Source organism: Hyla sarda, chromosome 6 (genome assembly GCF_029499605.1).
Source record: "Hyla sarda isolate aHylSar1 chromosome 6, aHylSar1.hap1, whole genome shotgun sequence".
Taxonomy (NCBI): domain Eukaryota; kingdom Metazoa; phylum Chordata; class Amphibia; order Anura; family Hylidae; genus Hyla; species Hyla sarda.
Window position 1 is genome coordinate 175914182 of NC_079194.1, and position 19883 is coordinate 175934064.

Sequence of the window (19883 nt, forward strand, 5' to 3'; positions counted from 1 at the left end):
ACCTGTCTACTTTCTGGAGCAACCTAACTACCTAATGGGTGGGGGACGGACCTACCTACTCTTCCCCAACCAACTTATCTAGCCACTCTATTATTACTATATGGAGCGTTATAGGTGCAGGAAACGTGTGGGGCCTAAAATGTTTGTCTGGCAGGTTCTGTGGAGACGAGTTGATGATGAAAGGAATCCTCATGACAGTCTGGGCCGGAAGGAGAAGAAAAAGGAAAGTGAACGACTCCGCTCAGAGAAGACTTCACCTGATGTAACTGTATGTAATCACTTATATGGTGGCAGAGCTGATATCTACCACTATATGGTCACTTTATGGAGGGAATATTTCCTCCTTGTATACTGATATTATTGGTAATATTGGTCTCAGTATACAGGATTTGGTCATACAGTATACAGTATGATGGTAATATGCATAGTGAAAATATTCCTCCTTGTATACTAGTATTTTTGGTTGTATTGGTCTCAGTATACAGGATTTGGTCAGTAACAGTATGATGGTAATATATTCGGTGATAATATTTCCTACTTCCTTCCCTATTGAACTAAAGGGCTCTTGTTTTTCTTGTCCTGTGGTTTGAATTTTTTTATTGATGATTGGGAAGATAGTGGGCAGGCCCTGGGGGGTGGGGAGGGGTCGGGTCGTAGGGGGTGCCCAGGCCTTGAGCTGATGGCAGCCCTGTACATCAGTGTGGTTAAATGCAAAAAAAACTGCTTTGTAGATTTGATAGAAAAACAAATAAACAGAAAAACTAAAAATGTAGATGATATTCTTAAGAATTTCACCAATTTTCCTAAATTAACAACGTAATCAGAAGCGTAATTTAGACTTTGTTGGCGTCTTCTACAGCTTTCTGCTATTGAGGCCCAGAGATGTCTGTCTTTCAAGCCATCTGTAGGCCTTTATGATTTTACATTTCCCGTCTAAGTGTCTGCAGATGTGCTTTTTTATCAAAGCAGGCCTTCTATTAAATTATAACAGTTTATTGAGGCGTTTTTAAGTCACAGAACAGATGGATCGGGCCGTTGCTCATGTTTTAATTTTGCATTCATATTACTTTGGCAGAATGTTTGACTCTGACTCTGTAATGGTCGTAAAGATTCATGGTTCACCATAGATTCATCAAAATATTTTCAGACCCTCCTCCTGGTGAATAAAACATCCTATATAAGTTATTTTAAAAGACAATGAGGATGATTGATGGCCCTTCCCATTGGCTGCGTCTAAGAAAAAAAATGTAATGAAGATTGTAAGGGACTCAGGACAGCAACGTGGAAAATTGGCTTCATTCTTTTGTCTAGACTAACTGAAAAGCTTTTATCAGTTGAATGGCATATTCTCGGAACCCCCAACAGCTTTCCCAAAATAATTTATTTGCCCCTGTTAACTGCTTCTGTTCCCTTCCAGCACTGCACCCTGTTTCTTTATGCAAAATACATGAATGGCATCCTGAATCAGATTGTATTTATTATCTGTGCAACACAAAGTTTAAAGTATAAGATAAAAATTTAAGAGCCATTACGCTGGGATTCTAAACAAGGTATCATGATGGGACCAGTCCAGATGGTAAAACATGCAGTGATAGTGATAGTCCAAGCTTACATAGGAAATTGACAACTTACCAGGTTTTTTTTTATGTGGCAGTAGACCAAAAGGGAAGCCAGTTCTATATTTTCACCATAACCATTTTTCAGAGGCACTGATCTGTAACCTAAAATGAATATACCAGGTACAATCATACTTTGTGTAAATTTGTTGAATATGTAAGTCCTTTGAGTAAAACTGTCTTTAAAGTGGTACTCCGGTGGAAAACTTTTTTTTTTTTTTAATAGACTGATGCCAGAAAATTCTTAAAAATTAAAAATCTTAATCCTTCCAGTACTTATTAGCTGCAGTATACTACAGAGGAAATTATTTTCCTTTTGGATTTCCTTTCTGTCATGACCACAGTGCTCTCTGCTGACACCTCTGTCCATGTCAGGAACTGTCCAGGACAGGAGAAAATCACCATAGCAAACATATGCTACTCTGGACAGTTCCTAAAATGGACAGAGGTGTCAGAAGAGAGCACTGTGATCGTGACAGAAAAGAAATCCCAAAAGAAAAGAATTTCCTCTGTGGCATGCAGCCACAAATAAGTCCTGGAAGGATAAAGAATTTTTAATAGAAGTAATTTACAAATCTGTTTAACTTTCTGGCACCACCGGAGTACCCCTTTAATCCATCTGGGAAAAACATAACGTTTTTAAAAAACTACCAAAATAAGGCGTATAGCGACCAAATGCTAATGTAAAAAATAGGTTTTATTAAACATATATGCACAACAATACAGACATTTAAAAACACCTAAAAAAGGACAAGAAGATAAACGGTACCAAAGTGCAGGAGGACCGACAAAGAGGAGGCTACACGCTTGGCAGGATACAGCTAAGTAGCTGAGGTAAGTAGAATTCAGAGTATATCATAAAACATAAGGTACACATAATGTTAAGGTGCAGATAGTACAATACACATAAGAGGTCACTGGTTGCCATCCAAGGTGCAAGTAGGGTGCAAAAATGTAAATACAAGAGATACTCTAAATACACCAAAAATAAATTACCACAGTGGAACTAGATCTGAACGTGCGCCTCCACCACCCGACGTTTCGCTGAGGAGCTTCTTCCGGGGTGTGGCCATAGAGTGCACAACCCTCATTGATATATGGATAGATAACCAATCACTGACTGGCATAGCAGTCACCTGACTGAGCTGGCAATCATACATGATTAGTATAAGGTGCATGGTAAGTTAGTGGAAGCAACTTGATTGGTGTAAAGATACGCCCATCATCATGACTCACAGTCACATGGGCTGCTAAACACACACCTAATCAGCCCATACATATAAAACACATTTATGATATTACATAATAATATAACATCACTGAACCGCTACCTGGGGGCGATGGACACTAATGCCGACATGCAGTGTCATATAAACGCTGGACGTGAGTACGTAACGCGGTAGGCGGGCAAGCGTGATAGAATTGTGCCACGAGCATTCCGAATGCGCCGACAATGTCAGCACACGCCGGACGTGCAGGGGCACCATGGCAACCGCAGACGCAACGTCGCGCCGACTACGTCAGCACGCGATGAGTGTCCAGGAGCACCATGGTAACCGCAGACGAGGTGGTGAAAACACCAGTGGGTGTGTGAATGCAATGCGGAATAAAATAAAAGGTAAAATGGTAATAGAGAAAAAAAAATGTGTAATTTGGATTTTTCTACCCTCATTCCACCCATATAAGAGCTCAAAGTGAAAGTGTAAGTGAAAGTGAATGCATATTGAAGTTTTTATTTAATTTTATTTATATAGTGCCTACAGATTCCGCAGCGCTTACAATTATGGGGTACAAACAAAGACAAGTATCTGAAATAATATTACACAATAACTATTCAAACAAGAGGTGTGGGGATATGTTGGGGATATGTTGAGGCTATGTTGAGGCCAATTAGAGAATGTTATAGGCCTGTCTGAAGAGATGTGTTTTTAGGCCACGTTTGAAACTATGGATGTTGTTGTTGAGTCTGAGGGACTGAGGGATAGCATTCCAGAGAACCGGTGCAGCACGAGTGAAGTCTTGGAGACGGGAGTGAGAAGTTCGGATTATAGAAGATGTTAGTATGAGGTCAGTAGCAGACCGGAGAGAACATGTAGGATGGTAGACAGAGATGAGAGAGGAGATGTAGGGAGGTGCAGCATTGTGGAGAGCTTTGTGTGTGAGACTGAAGATTTTGTACTGTATTCTGGACTGAATTGGTAACCAGTGTAGTGACTTGCACAGGTAGGAGGCGTCGGTGTAGCGGCTGAAGAGTAAGATGAGTCTGGCTGCGGCATTAAGAATGGACTGGAGAGGAGAGAGTTTGGAGAAAGGAAGGCCTATTAGTAAAGAGTTATAGTAGTCGAGGCGGGAGTGAATCAAAGCAATAATAAGAGTTTTAGCAGTTTCAGTAGTGAGAAACGGGCGGATTCTGTAAATGTTTTTGAGATGCAGGTGACAAGAACGTGAAAGGGACTGAATATGGGGAGTGAAAGACAGATCAGAGTCAAGTATAACTCCAAGATAGCGAGCCTGCTGCCCGGAAGTTTTGGTAGTACCACATACCGAGATGGAAATGTCAGGGTTAGGTACAGTATCAGTGTGAATGAATGTGAGGATGAACATGAATGGAATGAACCGGTAAATTATGTTTAAGTGTGAGTGAATGTGAGGATGAAAGTGAATGGAATGGAAGTGAGGATGAAATTGAATAGAATGAACCTGTATAGATCCACTTCCATTCCATTCACTTTCATCCTCCCATTCACTCACACTTCAACATAATTTACCGGTTCATTCCATTCACGTTCATCCTCACATTCATTCACACTTCAATATGCATTCACTTTCACTTACACTTTCACTTTGAGCTCTTATATGGTGAGGGTAGAAAAATGATCTGTTTTTCTCTCTCTCCAAATTACACTTTTATTTATTTTTTTCTCTATTCCCATTTTACCTTTCATTTTATTCCGCATTGCATTCACACACTCACTGGTTTCCTTATGTTATCTCCACTATTGGATGGTTCTTAGCACCATTGTTCCCTTTCCCCTACTCTCACATCCCGGTTAACTGCTATTACCTCCTGACACCAGTCATCATGGGCGACTACTATGTTCATCCTTTGATGATGCAGATGACGCAGAACACGCCGCGTCACAGGTTGCCATGGTGCCACGGTCTGTGGTGTTTTCACCACCGCGTCTGCGGTTACCAAGGTGCTCCTGGACGCTCGTCGCGTGCTGACCTAGTCGGCGCGCTGTTGCGTCTGCGGTTGCCATGGTGCCCCTGCACGTCCGGTGCGTGCTGACATAGTCGGCACGTTCGGAATGCTCGTGGCACAAACCTATCATGCTTCCCCGCCTACTGCGTGACGTACTCACACGTCACGGAATGGCATCCTCCCCGTCCAGCGTTTATATGACACCGCATGTCGGCATTAGTGTCCACCGCCCCCCGGTAGCGCTTCTGTGATGTTATATTATTATTTAATATCATACGCTGTATTTTTTAATGTATTTTATATGTATGGGCTGATTAGGTGTGTGTTTAGCAGCCCACGTGACTGTGAGTCATGATGATGGGCGTATCTTTACACCAATCAAATAGCTTCCGCTAATTTACAATGCACCTTATACTAATCATGTATGATTGCCAGCTCAGTCAGGTGACTGCTATGCCAGTCAGTGATTGGTTATCTATCCATATATCAATGAGGGTTGTGCACTCTATGGCCACACCCGGGAAGAAGCTCCTCAGCGAAACGTCGGGTGGTGGAGGCACACGCTCAGATCTAGTTCCACTGTGGTAATTTATTTTTTGTGTATTTAGAGTATCTCTTGTATTTACATTTTTGCATTTTTCCACCCTACTTGCACCTTGTATGGCAACCATTGACCTCTTATGTGTATTGTACTATCTGCACCTTAACATAATGTGTACCTTATGTTTTATGATATACTCTGAATTCTACTTACCCCAGCTACTTAGCTGTATCCTGCCAAGCGTGTAGCCTCCTCTATGTCGGTCCTCCTGCACTTTGCTACCGTTTATCTTCTTGTCGTTTTTTAGGTGTTTTTAAATGTCTGTATTGTTGTGCATATATGTTTAATAAAATCTATTTTTTACATTACCATTTGGTCGCTATACGTCTTATTTTGGTAGTTGTTTGTTAGTAGTGATTTGGGCGTAGACAAGAGAACATGGCATGATTTATGTGTCATATTTTTATTTTCGTTTTCTATGATTTTCAGTGGCCTTTTGTACATGCATTTTCCGTAAGTAGAATTTCTTTTGATTTCACTATACACTTTTAAGGAACACATGCCAAGAAAGAGTAAAAAAAGTCTTGATAAATGAGGCTGTTTTCTGCAAATGGCATGTGTGAAACCATCCTTAAACATGTATTCACAATATAAATGTAAGAAATGTGAAATGGTTCATCCAGTCTTAGTACACTCTTGATAAAGTGGTCCAGAAACAGCCAACAAGTGCAGCTGTTTCAGAAATACTCTCACCATAGTTCTGGGCCATTACAATCTGTTCACAGTCATAAAAAGTCACAACATGTACCTATGACTGGCAAGTATTGCCTTCTCTTGTGTAGAGGAGAGATCAATACATTACCTGAAAGCCAATCATGGTATTGTGTTATTGGTCAAAAGATTTCAGGCACCAGCTGTTTCTATTGCTTTGATTGTTCAGTGTACATCCTACACACATACCTGTTTTAATTCCCTTTAAAGGAAATGTACTTTGCGCCAAGAAGTTGGGGTCACTGAACACATCTTCCTCATATACCACAAACCTTAGGAATGCCAGGTCTGGTTCATGGATCTCGAACAAGGCTTTCTGCTGGATAGCTGTCCACACAGGGTTTAAGCCATTGTCATCTGAAATGAAATAATGAAAATTTTAAATGAATTACTAAACAATTTGTCATTGTAAAATGTCTAATTCTATTCAAAAATGTAAATAAAGGCTTGAAAGCATTAAGCAACTAAAATAAACCATAAAAATATGCAAAACAATAATTGATCAAAAAAAATTGACAAAATTACACATTTTACATAGAAACTTTAATTATTGAGACAATTTTACTTGTCAACTACTAATTGGTTATACTCACTGACTACACTTGTTCGGAACTTGTTGTTGTCATATTGTCCACCACATATCTCTACCTCTACAAATGGACAGGCAATACCACGGCCCGGCTTTGGCAAATGACGAGCTCCAATTACCTTAAAACATAGGCCTCTTATTAGATTCATGTCATATGCTAACCACTTTCTAATTGTAAATACCTTACTTTATCTTTCTCACCGTAATGGTCAAAACCATTTGACCTTGTCTTTTGGAAACACTTGGGTCATAGGAGTCTTGTCTCATACACTCTGGTTGTAAAATGTATCCACATTGGCCATTGTGGGAGAACATGGCATGATTTATCTGTATGTATCGATCTATAAAGAGAGTAGAATGCAGGGAATTATATTTTGTGACTACAATCTCTGAAGGCTTATTCTAGACAAAGGAATAAGATAACTGCCAGTTTTTGACTAAAGTTTCGTTCAACTGAAATTCAACCTTTAGCTTAACTAAATGAACATGGACTAAGCGCAGGACTGCATAGTTACCAAACAACACATTGTGCAATTGGCCAAATTGTTATAAAAGGGACTCAAGAGGGAACCAACATAGGGTCCTTATGTCCTGGTTGGGAAGATCTGATCCCAAAATAAGGGGCCCATCTAAATTTTTGCTATGGGACATAATCTCTTCTATGTTTGCCACTGCACAGGTTTTTCTAAATCTCCCCCATCATTGTATTTGAAGCATATGATATGAGTGTAGACAGAACTATTGTCTACTGTGCGGATATTTTGTTAGTATCGTAAGTCATGTAATAAGCCATGAAATCCTTGCACACACCACTTGACTATCGTTTATTGTATGCATAATACTTAATTTTCTAATTTTGTTTGTGATTTTCTTCTTTTAACGGTGAACTATTGAAAAAACCACCACACTTTTATACAAACGTGTCCATACCTGGTGTCTGGTAGTTTAGAGCCACCATCTGGACTCCACATAACCAGAGGTGCAGAGGGTCATAGTTGGAGGAGTCTACTCTTGGTCCTTTTGGGTACACCCGAGTTAAAGCTTTACGGTTATATCTCAGAAGCTCAGTGGACTTCTGCCTTGAGATGCTTTCTGCTTTATTCTCAACAAATGATCGTATTTCCCGAAAATCAGGTCTTTCTGTACATGAGAAAATGTATGAACATTTATTTAAAAAAACATTCAAAATTTACAATCACTTCAGTGCACAAAATTTGCACCATATATGTGCCTTGCAGCTTAAAGTGTTTGTACCATTTCTGTAGGAGCAGCCACATTGGCTGCCATCAATTTCCTCCAAGAAGGAGATATAACTGTAACGTAGCAGAGCAGAGTTTATAAACTATTTCACAGCATGAGATCTGTATAATTTACTTAAAGGGGTACTCCGCCCCTAGACATCTTATCCCCTGTCCAAAGGATAGAGGATAAGATGACTAGAAACCCCGCGATCTCCCTGTTGCACCCAGCGTTCATTTAGAGCATCAGGTGCAGTGTCGGCAAATATGTTTTTGCTATCTTTATTATTGCTTGAGTAGATCCACATTAAAGCTACATTACTGATTGAATTTAACATATCAAATTTCATGAATCCATTCCATTTTGTGTATACAGCTACTATGCAGACCTATATGTGTCTGTTCTGTCTCCCCATACATCTTGCTATCTAGTAGCTCATAAAGAATTAGAGTGGTTTTCTTATTTATTGTTCCACTCTCTATTCCTTAATATCATGTGACCTCAATGCCCACTTACCCAGGTAATCCATTGTTGTTTAGGAGGTGGTTAATGGGGCTCATAAAAATTTTGCTAAAACGTCACTTAGGTTCTATTTATACCCACACCTTTGATTCACTTTTCACTTCTTACCTTTTTAATAAAGAATCATATCTAACAAAAACAAAATATGGATTATTGCTATTGAACACTATGCCTGAACACTAGCCAAGAAATATGCAAATGTATTTATTTAAATTCTTCATTTCTTAGAGTTTGAGGGGCACCTTAGACTAATGTCACCTGCACCTTTTGCTGTCATTGATGGAAAATCTATATCTGCAACCTTCACACGTGCTTAGGTGAACTTTCTTAATTGCAAGCCCCCAGATTACTCATTAACAGACAGTTAAAATAATTGCATAATTAAATGAGTTATTTTAATTGGACCTGCTTGAGGCAGGAGAATGGAATATATTTATGTCGAGAAAACAAGTTATTACACTTGGGAAACTGTCACCAAGTCATAAATTTGGCAATGCCTTCTCCGGTAGAAAAATCTGAACCGCTCTGTTAGTCATTACTTGAATCTCTTCTCATGCTGTATTCACATGTTGCGGTACTGCAACTAATTACCGCATGCATTTTTGCTAAGAATTGCTGAAATCCTGATAAAAGTGCAGGTTTTTACACCTAAAAAAATACCAGCAAAAACACCAGAAAAACTGCCACAGCTTTTTCCTGCTTTTTGGCAGTTTTTCAGGCGTTTTTTCAGTTTTTTTCCTGGTGTGTGGAAGTTTGTACCCTGAGGCAGTTTTCTCACTGCTTTCAGGTACCACTCTGTGGGTCGGATGCTGAGCGCCCAATCCACAGAGTGTAAGGAGATGAGGAATGATGTACAGCATAACTACTAACCTCCCCCAGCCGTATAGTGTACAGGAGTGCATAATGTACCCGTGTATCCCATACAGGATCTGGGAATCCTGTCACCAGGCTGACAGTACTCCCTGCTCCTATAGACCCTTTGGGCGGTATAAAGTATATACAGATATCTATAATGTGAATGATAAGACCGCATCGGGGGCCAACCTACATGCCTGTGGTTGCCCAGGCTGCCAGCCCAGGATAAATGAGCAGCAAATCCAACAAATCACCGCACGAGTAGGTCTTGAATCAGAAAAAGCTGGTGGTTTTTATTCCCAAGTAAAATGCAACATTTCGGCAATAGCCTTTATCAAGCATCATGCATGCATGCATTTTACTTGGGAATAAAAACCACCAGCTTTTTCTGATTCAAGACCTACTCGTGCGGTGATTTGTTGGATTTGTTGTACAGATATCTATAGATAGTTGTATATAGCGTATACAGAAGATGAAGAAGTCCCCTTACCTCCCTCGTTCCTGTCCCTGCCGGGTCCGTGTATCCCCGCCCATAGTGATGATGTCATTAGGGGCGGAGCTACAGACGGGAGCCAGGCTGGTAAGTCTGTGGCTCTGTTCACATTGTTAGTTTTGTATAATGTGAACATACCCTTCTGCCAGTGTCTTCCCCGACAGGGAGACTCCAGCTGTTGCTAAAGTACAACTCCCAGCATGTCTTTGGCTGTCTGGGCATGCTGGGAGTTGTAGTTTTGCACCAATTGGAGGCTCCCTGTTTGGGAAGACATTGCATTATTTGGGAAGACATTGCACTGAAAAACTGCCAAGCAGCTCAAAATAGCAGAAAAACACTAAAAGGATAAAAAAAAATGCCAAACTGAAAAAAGCCAAGTGGATATGGCATTTCGCAGTTCCCTATTGACTTGTAGCTAACATCCGGCCGTAGCATTTTTTCACAAAAAAAATGCCATGCGGCAGAATGGGCGTTTTTACCAAAAAAAAAAAACAAGAGTGGAAATCTAGCCTTTTTTTTTTTTTTAACATGTAAAGAAACCTAGCCTTACTGCGATAATGCTAATGATGTAAAATGCTATAAAATGTGCAATTTTTTTCTGTGATTTTGACCAATCGCCGAGCAAATGATAGGGGATAAGATGCCTGATCGCGGGAGTCCCGCCGCTGGGGACCCCCGGGATCATGCACGCGGCACCCCGTTTGTAAACAGTCCCCAGAGCGTGTTCGCTCCGGGTCTGATTACAGGCGACCACCGGGCCGGTGGCGTGTGACGTCACGCCTCCGCTCCTGTGTGACATCACACTCCGCCCCTCAATGCAAGCCTACGGAAGGGGGCGTGACAGCTATCACGCCCCCTCCCGTAGGCTTGCATTGAGGGGCGGAGCGTGACGTCACACGCCGCCGGCCCGGTGGTCGCCTGTAATCAGGCCCGGCGCGAACACGCTCCGGGGACTGATTACAAACGGGGTGCCGCGTGCATGATCCCGGGGGTCCCCAGCGGCGGGACTCCCGCAATCAGGCATCTTATCCCCTATCCAAAGATGTGTAAGTATCGGAGAACCCCTTTAAATCGCTGGCACAGAGTTGCATTGCTCTCAGAGAAGGAGGTCCATTTATTATGGGCAGTGAGTGCCTATGGGATTGCGCTTATATAAGGAGCCTTCCCAATTTGTAGATGACAAGGCTTTCTGAAAGAATGGAGTAACGCCCACCTAGGGAATTTACTGAAGTTGATGTAAATAATTCTGAAAATAAAATAAGTTGAATAAAATGAAGTAATACAAGAGCTATGCTTAGCCAAAACAGAGCTGCGGATAAGATGCACAAAGATCAATACACCGTCTTCAAACATAAGATAGAAAAAGGGATAAATTCCTTTAGTATAAATTGGATTATCAGAATGGTCGAATATTGGATCGGAGGCAACCCCAGAGGAAACAGAATAATCTGTAAACAACAGACTCAGACTCTAGTTGTTCAGATAAACAAACCCAAAAAATTGAGAAGTCAAGTCCACAACTGGATCCACAGGGGGGTTCCCCTTTAGAAGGAGGATCAGGCGGGGAAAATGTAAAAAGATCAGCCAGCAGCCCGAGATACAAAAAGCAGAAGTGAGTGTTGTGGAGACTGTGGGGGTAAGACTGATGCCACTTATGTGATCAACTTAACTGATATTGGACTACCTGAGGACTGCTTAACCCCATTAACCAAAGGACTGAACTACTGTGTGCTCGAACCTTTTGATGTGACTCAATTGACTTATGTGACCTATTTAAGTCAGTTCGGAAAATGGGACTTCACAATCATTTCAGTAGAAATAGTATGGTAGAAGTCTCCCAAAAAAAGTGATGAAACAGTTATCATAGGCCATTTAGGGTTAATGTTACTTCAAATCTTAAAAAAGACATACCGTAATTAAAAAGGGTCTGACTTGTCATTTTGTTATTTAGACAATGACACACATGCTAACCTTAATCCTACTAATCTGGCAGAGGTATTTACCGGTGGGAACAAATCTACTTATTGACCTCCTGTTCAGCCTGGAGGAGCAATAGATTTATTTACTACATTATTCACCAAAGTCAAGGCTTTAATTTACCCTGAATATGTATCTGAAAAGGAAAATAGGGCATTAAGGTGGCTTAAATCCCATAAAGGGCTAATTTATAGGAAAGAGGATAAGGGAAGAAACACAGTGGCACTAACACAGGAGCAATATAAAACTGAGGCCTATAGGCTTTTGAATGATGCAAGAGTTTACACTGTACTAAAGAAGGATCCCACCAGTAAATCCCTTCATGTAGTTATTGGCAACCAAACAACATTAAAACTATTACCTAAAAATCCTAGTGGGCCATACTGGTATTATGTTCCATAAATAAAAATGTTTACCAAGAAAGTAAACTACGAGTATACCAATACCCTGGTCGCTTACTAATATCCACACCAAACTCTCAAAGACCAGAGAATGAATTTAGAAAGACAAAAAATTACTTTATTGAAAATTCATTATAAAAACATATAAAATACATGTAAGAAATGGGGTGGAGGTGAGAGGTATCCAGGCTAGGTGCATATTCATGGCTCTTTTAGCTTATCTTATATGCTTGTATTGAGTACCTGTGCATGTATAGCTAACTTGTATTCTTGGAGTTCCCCATGTGGCTTATTATCCCTTATACCTGGCCCAAGTGTATTTCATTTGTATGCCTGATTTAATCTGCACGTTTTCTGGATATACAGCTCCTCTTATCCTCCCATTTCTTTCCTGTGCCTCCATAATTTTGCCATTTCTTACATGTATTTTATATGTTTTTATAATGAATTTTCAATAAAGTAATTTTTTGTCTTTGTAAAGTCATTCTCTGGTCTTTGAGATTTTGGTGTGGATAAATAAAAATGTCATTGAGCCAATCCCCTGGGCGACCGATCATTTCCGAGATTGGCTCAATGACTGAAGATATGTCTAATTTCTCTGACTGGTTGTTGAGTCCCTTGTTGTCTGACCTGCCTACATACCTTAAGGATATGGGGAATTTTTGGCTGCATTAAAAAATTTCTATGGCAACCTAGCTGCAATTTACCTTCGATCGACATAGAGAGTCTCTACACTCAGATCCCACAGAAAGTGTGGGTTCGGGTTGTTAGTGACTTTCTCATCGATATAGGTAAGGACATCCGATTTATTTATTTTTCATATGAGTCATTGGAGTTTGTGTTATTCCACAATTCATTTAAATGTAATGAAAGATGGTATGGGCAAGATTCTGGCACAGCAATTGGCATGCCAGTGGTATGCTGAATTGCTTATCTTTATTTAGCTATGTTCAAAAAGAACTCTATTTTCACGGATAAAAATCCATTTGCCAGATTCATTGCCTCCATCTTTTGTTACATGGATGAGATATTTACATATTTGTTATGTGGTTGAAGAGCTGGTGAGTTGCCGCATTATTCTTTTTACTGAAATGTATATATAAATATATATATATATATATATATATATATATATATATATATATATTTGGTTAATTGACCCTAGTGCCAAGATATCAGATTTAAAAAGATATGTGAATTGGGCTTAGGAGCCCACTGGCATTCTCGGGTGCTAGAGCCCGGAAAAATTGAGCCACTTCACCAATTAGTCACCCTGTCAATCAGGGGGTAAGGAAGAAGGTGACCAGTGCACAGATGAGATTTCCTAACTGGTAAAGGAGCTAAAGGAAGGTTCAACATAGGATGAGGGATTGCCTTGGAACACACACAAGCTACAGAGAGAGACAGCAAAGAGACATCCCTGTAAGTACAGGGCTTTATGTACAGTTAAGGCTTCTTTCACACTGCCATTAGTACACGGCAGTGTGTCGTCTGTTGGGAGAGCCGGGCAGAATAGTGGGAGAAAAATTACTGCTTGTGCTGTCTTTTTCTTCCGCTACTCCCGCATAATAGCAAATGGGAGCTGTCGGGACCCGTTGTTGCCAGTTGCTCCCCGTCATGAGAACGGCCGTTGAAGTCAGGAAAAAAAAATTGATGGCCGTTCTAGACGGGGAGCAACGGCAATGTGAAAAAGGGCTTAGACTGCTTTTCCCTGCTTTCCTTTCCTTCCATGCTGTTGCTGCTGTTTAGGTTGTATGCAGAGACACAGTAATGCAGGAGTTCCTCCTTTGTGTGTCCAGTGTTTTACAGACACCATAGACATTAGGCTGAGGCCACCAGCTCTGGAAGAGCTATATACAAGTTATATAATGGCCAGTAATAGTGCTTATCCTCATGTACGCTTACAGGGCAGCTTATCCTTAAACGTTACCTGAAACGTTATGTACACTTTAACTGCATGATAACTATGGTGGGCAGTAATGGGCCCGGGACCTCTATTGGCCAGGCATCCAAGCAACTCTCAGTCCAGCCCTGTTTTAACTTATGTTCCTTTTATAATTCAATTGGACATCCCATGAGGACTGCTAAAACAAAGTACAGCAGTATGGAGGAATATTTTCACAATATCACAAACTTTTAACATTACCTAAATTGTCCTTGGCTTCACTCCTTGGTTTGCAGTAAATCACCAAGTCTGACAACTCTCGTGCAATAACCTGATTCTTCTCACAGGTATTTAAGTAATAATCCTGTAGATAGGTTTACATGAGACAATGAGGTTAGTTTGACGAATGAGGAACCAAATGTACACAACTGTAGAATTATTAATTTCCTTTTTAATTCAGCCTTTTGAGGGCAAATAATGAACTATCATTATGATAATTGAAGCTTTATTATTAATGTCTTTGTTTCTATTTTCATGAAAATATATCGGTATTTAGGTCTAATGCCCCTAAGTCTGTTAGAAAGAGAGGGCACATCTACCTGGTGAAGCAGATAAAAGTTACCAGGTACTTGTGTGATACAACCATTGCTAGAAAGTATTTTTACTGGTGGCCATCCTTTCTTACTGACTCAATAATAATCATAAATTCCTAAATCTCTGAGGTAATTTAAAGGGGTACTCCAGTGGAATTATTTTTTTTTTTTTCAAATAAACTGGCTCCAGAAAGTTAACCAGATTAAACAGAGTTAAACAGAGAGCACTGTGGTCTGACAGAAAATAAATTAAAAAAGAAAATAACTTCCTCTGGAGCATACAGCAGCTGATAAGTACTGGAAGGGTTAGGATTTTTAAATAGAACTAGATTATAAATCTGTTTAACTTTCTGGCAGCAGAAAAAAATTATTCAAATCAACTGGTGCCTGAAAGTTAAACAGATTTGTAAATGACATTTATTTAAAAATCGTAACCCTTTCAGTACTTATCAGCTGCTGTATGCTCCAGAGGAAGTTGTATAGTTCTATTCTGTCTGACCACATTGCTCTCTGCTGACACCTCTGTCCATGTCAGGAGCTGTCCAGAGAAGGAGCAAATCCTCATAGCAAACCTCTCACGCTCTGGACAGTTCCTGACACGGACAGAGCAACTTCCTCTGGAGCATACAGTAGCTGATAAATACTGGAAGGATTAAGATTTTTAAATAGAAGTACTTACCAAATCTGTTTAACTTTCTGGCACCAGTTGATTTAAAAAAAATTGTTCTCCACCGAAGTACCCCTTTAAGGGGTATACAAGACTAAAATAAGCTTTTCTATATAATGGCAGTCTCAGTAAAATTTCCTTATAGTTTTTGAACATTTAGACAGTAGTCCTCTACCATTCATCTCTTCCAATTAAGAAAACCTAATTGGGCAGGTTGCAGATAAGACGGGTAGATCTCTGTCTGCTTGTGTGATCACTTTTTTATCACCTCTTGATCACATTGTGAAAAAAATATCAACTAACAAATTGCTAAATTACGCTTTGAATAAGGAGAAGTTTTTGTACCAGTGTGTGGCAGGAACATAAATATGTATGGGGTTGTTAAAGTCAATGGGAGAAGCAAATTAAAATGTATAATATGCCAATTGCGGTTAAACATATTCATGTTGCTAGCAATCAAGACAAGTGGCTGATGTCAGAGTCACTTAACTCCAGATGTTTGCATTAGGAGCTGATTGAAATTTTATTTAGCATATTATAATAAAAAATATATAATCCCCTCACCATTTTACCTGCAAAGGTCCAGCAATGAATTGTGCTGTAAATGAGCTGCTAATTTGCTCTGCAGATATGCATTACGTTGGATAGGCCCTGCCAAAAGGCCCTTTTGCACAGGCCAATTATCATTCCTAGGAACATTTCTGATTATCGGCCCATGTAGGGGTGTGTTCACACATTGTAGTTTTTAATTTCAATTGATGAATACATCCAGCTTAAATCATCATAGAAAATCCCTTCTCCCAATGCTGAGCTTCCTCTGCTGCAGAATGGAGACATGAAATGAAATCTCTGCTCACAAGACAGATTTCACAGTAGAGGAGAGGGGTCTTGATACAGAGTGGAGGTCTATTCTGCAGTGGAGGAGGCTCAGGACAGGGGATGAAGCATTAACTATGAAGATTCAAGCTGGACATTACCATAGATCTTCATTAGCATGTTAAGCAAACTGAGGACAAGCAGGGCTCTGTGCACTGAGAACAAGCAGGGCTCTGTACACTGAGGATAAGCAAGGCTCTGTACACTGAGGATAAGCAGGGGTCTGTACACTGAGGACAAGCAGGACTCTGCAGTGAGGACAAGCCAGGCTCTGTACACTGAGGACAAGCAGGGCTCTATACACTGAGGATAAGCAAGGCTCTGTACACTGAGGACAAGCAGGGGTCTGTACACTGAGGACAAGCAGGACTCTTTACACTGATGACAAGCAGGACTCTGCAGTGAGGACAAGCCAGGCTCTGTACACTGAGGACAAGCAGGGCTCTGTACACTGAGGACAAGCAGGGGTCTGTGCAGTGAGGACAAGCAGGGCTCTGTACACTGAGGACAAGCAGGGCTCTGTACACTGAGGACAAGCAGGGCTATGTACACTGAGGACAAGCAGGGCTCTGTACACTGAGGACAAGCAGGGCTCTGTAACTGAGTACAAGTGGGGCTCTGTACACAGAGGATAAGCAAGGCTCTGTACACTGAGGATAAGCGGGGCTCTGTACACTGAGGACAAGCAGGGCTCTGTACACTGAGGACAAGCAGGGCTCTTTACACTGATGACAAGCAGGACTCTGCAGTGAGGACAAGCCAGGCTCTGTACACTGAGGACAAGCAGGGCTCTCTACACTGAGGATAAGCAAGGCTCTGTACACTGAGGACAAGCAGGGGTCTGTACACTGAGGACAAGCAGGGCTCTTTACACTGATGACAAGCAGGACTCTGCAGTGAGGACAAGCCAGGCTCTGTACACTGAGGACAAGCAGGGCTCTGTACACTGAGGACAAGCAGGGGTCTGTGCAGTGAGGACAAGCAGGGCTCTGTACACTGAGGACAAGCAGGGCTCTGTACACTGAGGACAAGCAGGGCTATGTACACTGAGGACAAGCAGGGCTCTGTACACTGAGGACAAGCGGGGCTCTGTACACTGAGTACAAGCGGGGCTCTGTACACTGAGTACAAGCAGGGCTTTGTGCACTGTGGACAAGCAGGGCTCTGTGCACTGAGGATAAGCAGGGCTCTGTACAATGAGGACAAGCAGGGCTCTGTTCACTGAGGACAAGCAGGGCTCTGTTCACTGAGGACAATCAGGGCTATATACACTGAGGACAAGCAGGGATCTGTACACTGAGGACAAGCAGGGCTCTGCACACTGAGGTCAAGCAGGGCTCTGCACACTGAGGCTCTATGACATGCTCCTATGACAAGCCAGGAGCCTACACAGAGCCCTGCTTGTCCTGCCCTTACTTCCTGTATTTGGTCTCTACATAGATACACACAGGCAATAGCTGCAGGGACAGTATTTTTTCACCCAAAACTATTACAAATATACATATAATGGTTATCTATGGATAGAGATGAGAGCACCCGGCATCTGGGGGCTATTAGCTTGATGTAGGGAAATCTGTACTGTTCACTGCAGAGGTGCACAAGCGCTTAGACCAGTGATTCCCAACCACGGTGTCGCGGCACATGTGTGTGCCGTTCGCCACTGGCCATGGTGCCGCGGGATTTTGCTGTGATTTTTAAAATTTATTTTTAAATATCCCGCCCCTGCGCGCTTATGACTGGTGGCGCAGAGGGGAAGGGAAGCCTGCGTGCACAGCGTCCCCCTCCCCACTAGGTCCCCCTTCTACCTTGCGACCTTCACCTGCGCCGGACTTCCGTGCCTGCCGTGGACCTGCAGGTGTACACTCCTCTACACCCCTGTCACCCATGTACGCTCCTCTACACCCCTCTGTCCACTCCTCTACACCCCTGTCACCCATGTACGCTCCTCTACACCCCTCTGTCCACTCCTCTACACCCCTGTCACCCATGTACGCTCCTCTACACCCCTCTGTCCACTCCTCTACACCCCTCTGTCCACTCCTCTACACCCCTCTGTACACTCCTCTACACCCCTCTGTCACCCATGTCCACTCCTCTACACCCCTCTGTCACTCATGTACACTCCTCTACACCTCTCTGTACACTCCTCTACACCCCTTTGTCACACATGTACACTCTTCTACACCCCTCTGTCACCCATGTACACTTCTCTACACCCCTCTGTACACTCCTCTACACCCCTCTGTCACCCATGTCCACTCCTCTACACCCCTCTGTCACTCATGTACACTCCTCTACACCCCTCTGTCCACTCCTCTACACCCCTCTGTACACTCCTCTACACCCCTCTGTACACTCCTCTACACCCCTCTGTCACCCATGTACACTCCTCTACACCCCTCTGTCACTCATGTACACTCCTCTACACCCCTCTGTACACTCCTCTACACCCCTCTGTCACCCATGTACACTTCTCTACACCCCTCTGTCACCCATGTCCACTCCTGTACACCCCTCTGTCTACTCCTCTACACCCCTCTGTCCACTCCTCTACACCCCTCTGTCCACTCCTCTACACCCCTGTCACCCATGTCCACTTCTCTACACCCCTGTCACCCATGTACGCTCCTCTACACCCCTCTGTACACTCCTCTACACCCCTGTCACCCATGTACGCTCCTCTACATCCCTCTGTACACTCCTCTACACCCCTGTCACCCATGTACGCTCCTCTACACCCCTCTGTCCACTCCTCTACACCCCTCTGTCCACTCCTCTACACCCCTGTCACCCATGCACGCTCCTCTACACCCCTCTGTCCACTCCTCTACACCCCTGTCACCCATGTACGCTACTCTACACCCCTCTGTACACTCCTCTACACCCCTGTCACCCATGTACGCTCCTCTACACCCCTCTGTCCGCTCCTCTACACCCCTGTCACCCATGTACATTCCTCTACACCCCTCTGTCCGCTCCTCTACACCCCTCTGTCCACTCCTCTACACCCGTCACCTCTGTCCACTCTTCTACACCCCTGTCACCCATGTATGCTCCTCTCCACCCCTCTGTCCGCTCCTCTACACCCCTGTCACCCATGTACGCTCCTCTACACCCCTCTGTCCGCTCCTCTACACCCCTCTGTCCACTCCTCTACACCCGTCACCTCTGTCCACTCCTCTACACCCCTGTCACCCATGTACGCTCCTCTGCACCCCTCTGTACGCTCCTCTACACCCCTGTCACCCATGTACACTCCTCTACACCCCTGTCACCCATGTATGCTCCTCTACACCCCTCTGTACGCTCCTCTACACCCCTGTCACCCATGTCCACTCCTCTACACCCCTCTGTACACTCCTCTACACTCCTCTAAACCCCTTTGTCACCCATGTCCACCCCTCTACATCCCTCTGTCACCCATGTCCACTCTTCTACACCCCTCTGTCACCATGTAAAAAAAAGTTCGGCGCCTAATAGATTTGTTTTGCAGGTTTAACGGTGAAGAATTGTGTGTGTGGAAGAAATCGTGATGATGGCCCGGACCAGATGGAGAAGAGAAGGCAACATTGCAAATTAGAGAAGACATCATTGGTGAGTTGCTGTATAAAGCAGCACTTTAAACTTCATACCCACTGATAAATAGATATAGT

At 42.6% G+C, this 19883-nt stretch overlaps 1 protein-coding gene across 7 annotated transcripts in view; it reads right to left on the reverse strand.

Annotated features, from left to right (window-relative positions):
- The window catches only part of PLCG2 (phospholipase C gamma 2), a 203758-nt gene that overhangs the window by 11937 nt on the left and 171938 nt on the right, over nucleotides 1-19883 (reverse strand). For all 7 annotated transcript variants that reach the window (XM_056525832.1, XM_056525825.1, XM_056525831.1 and 4 more), the window contains exons 26-31: nucleotides 14356-14458; nucleotides 7653-7862; nucleotides 6924-7063; nucleotides 6727-6841; nucleotides 6323-6490; nucleotides 1633-1721 (exon numbers count right to left, since the gene is read on the reverse strand). In XM_056525832.1, coding sequence (XP_056381807.1) covers nucleotides 1633-1721; nucleotides 6323-6490; nucleotides 6727-6841; nucleotides 6924-7063; nucleotides 7653-7862; nucleotides 14356-14458 — 825 coding nt within the window. The remainder of the gene's footprint in view (nucleotides 1-1632; nucleotides 1722-6322; nucleotides 6491-6726; nucleotides 6842-6923; nucleotides 7064-7652; nucleotides 7863-14355; nucleotides 14459-19883) is intronic.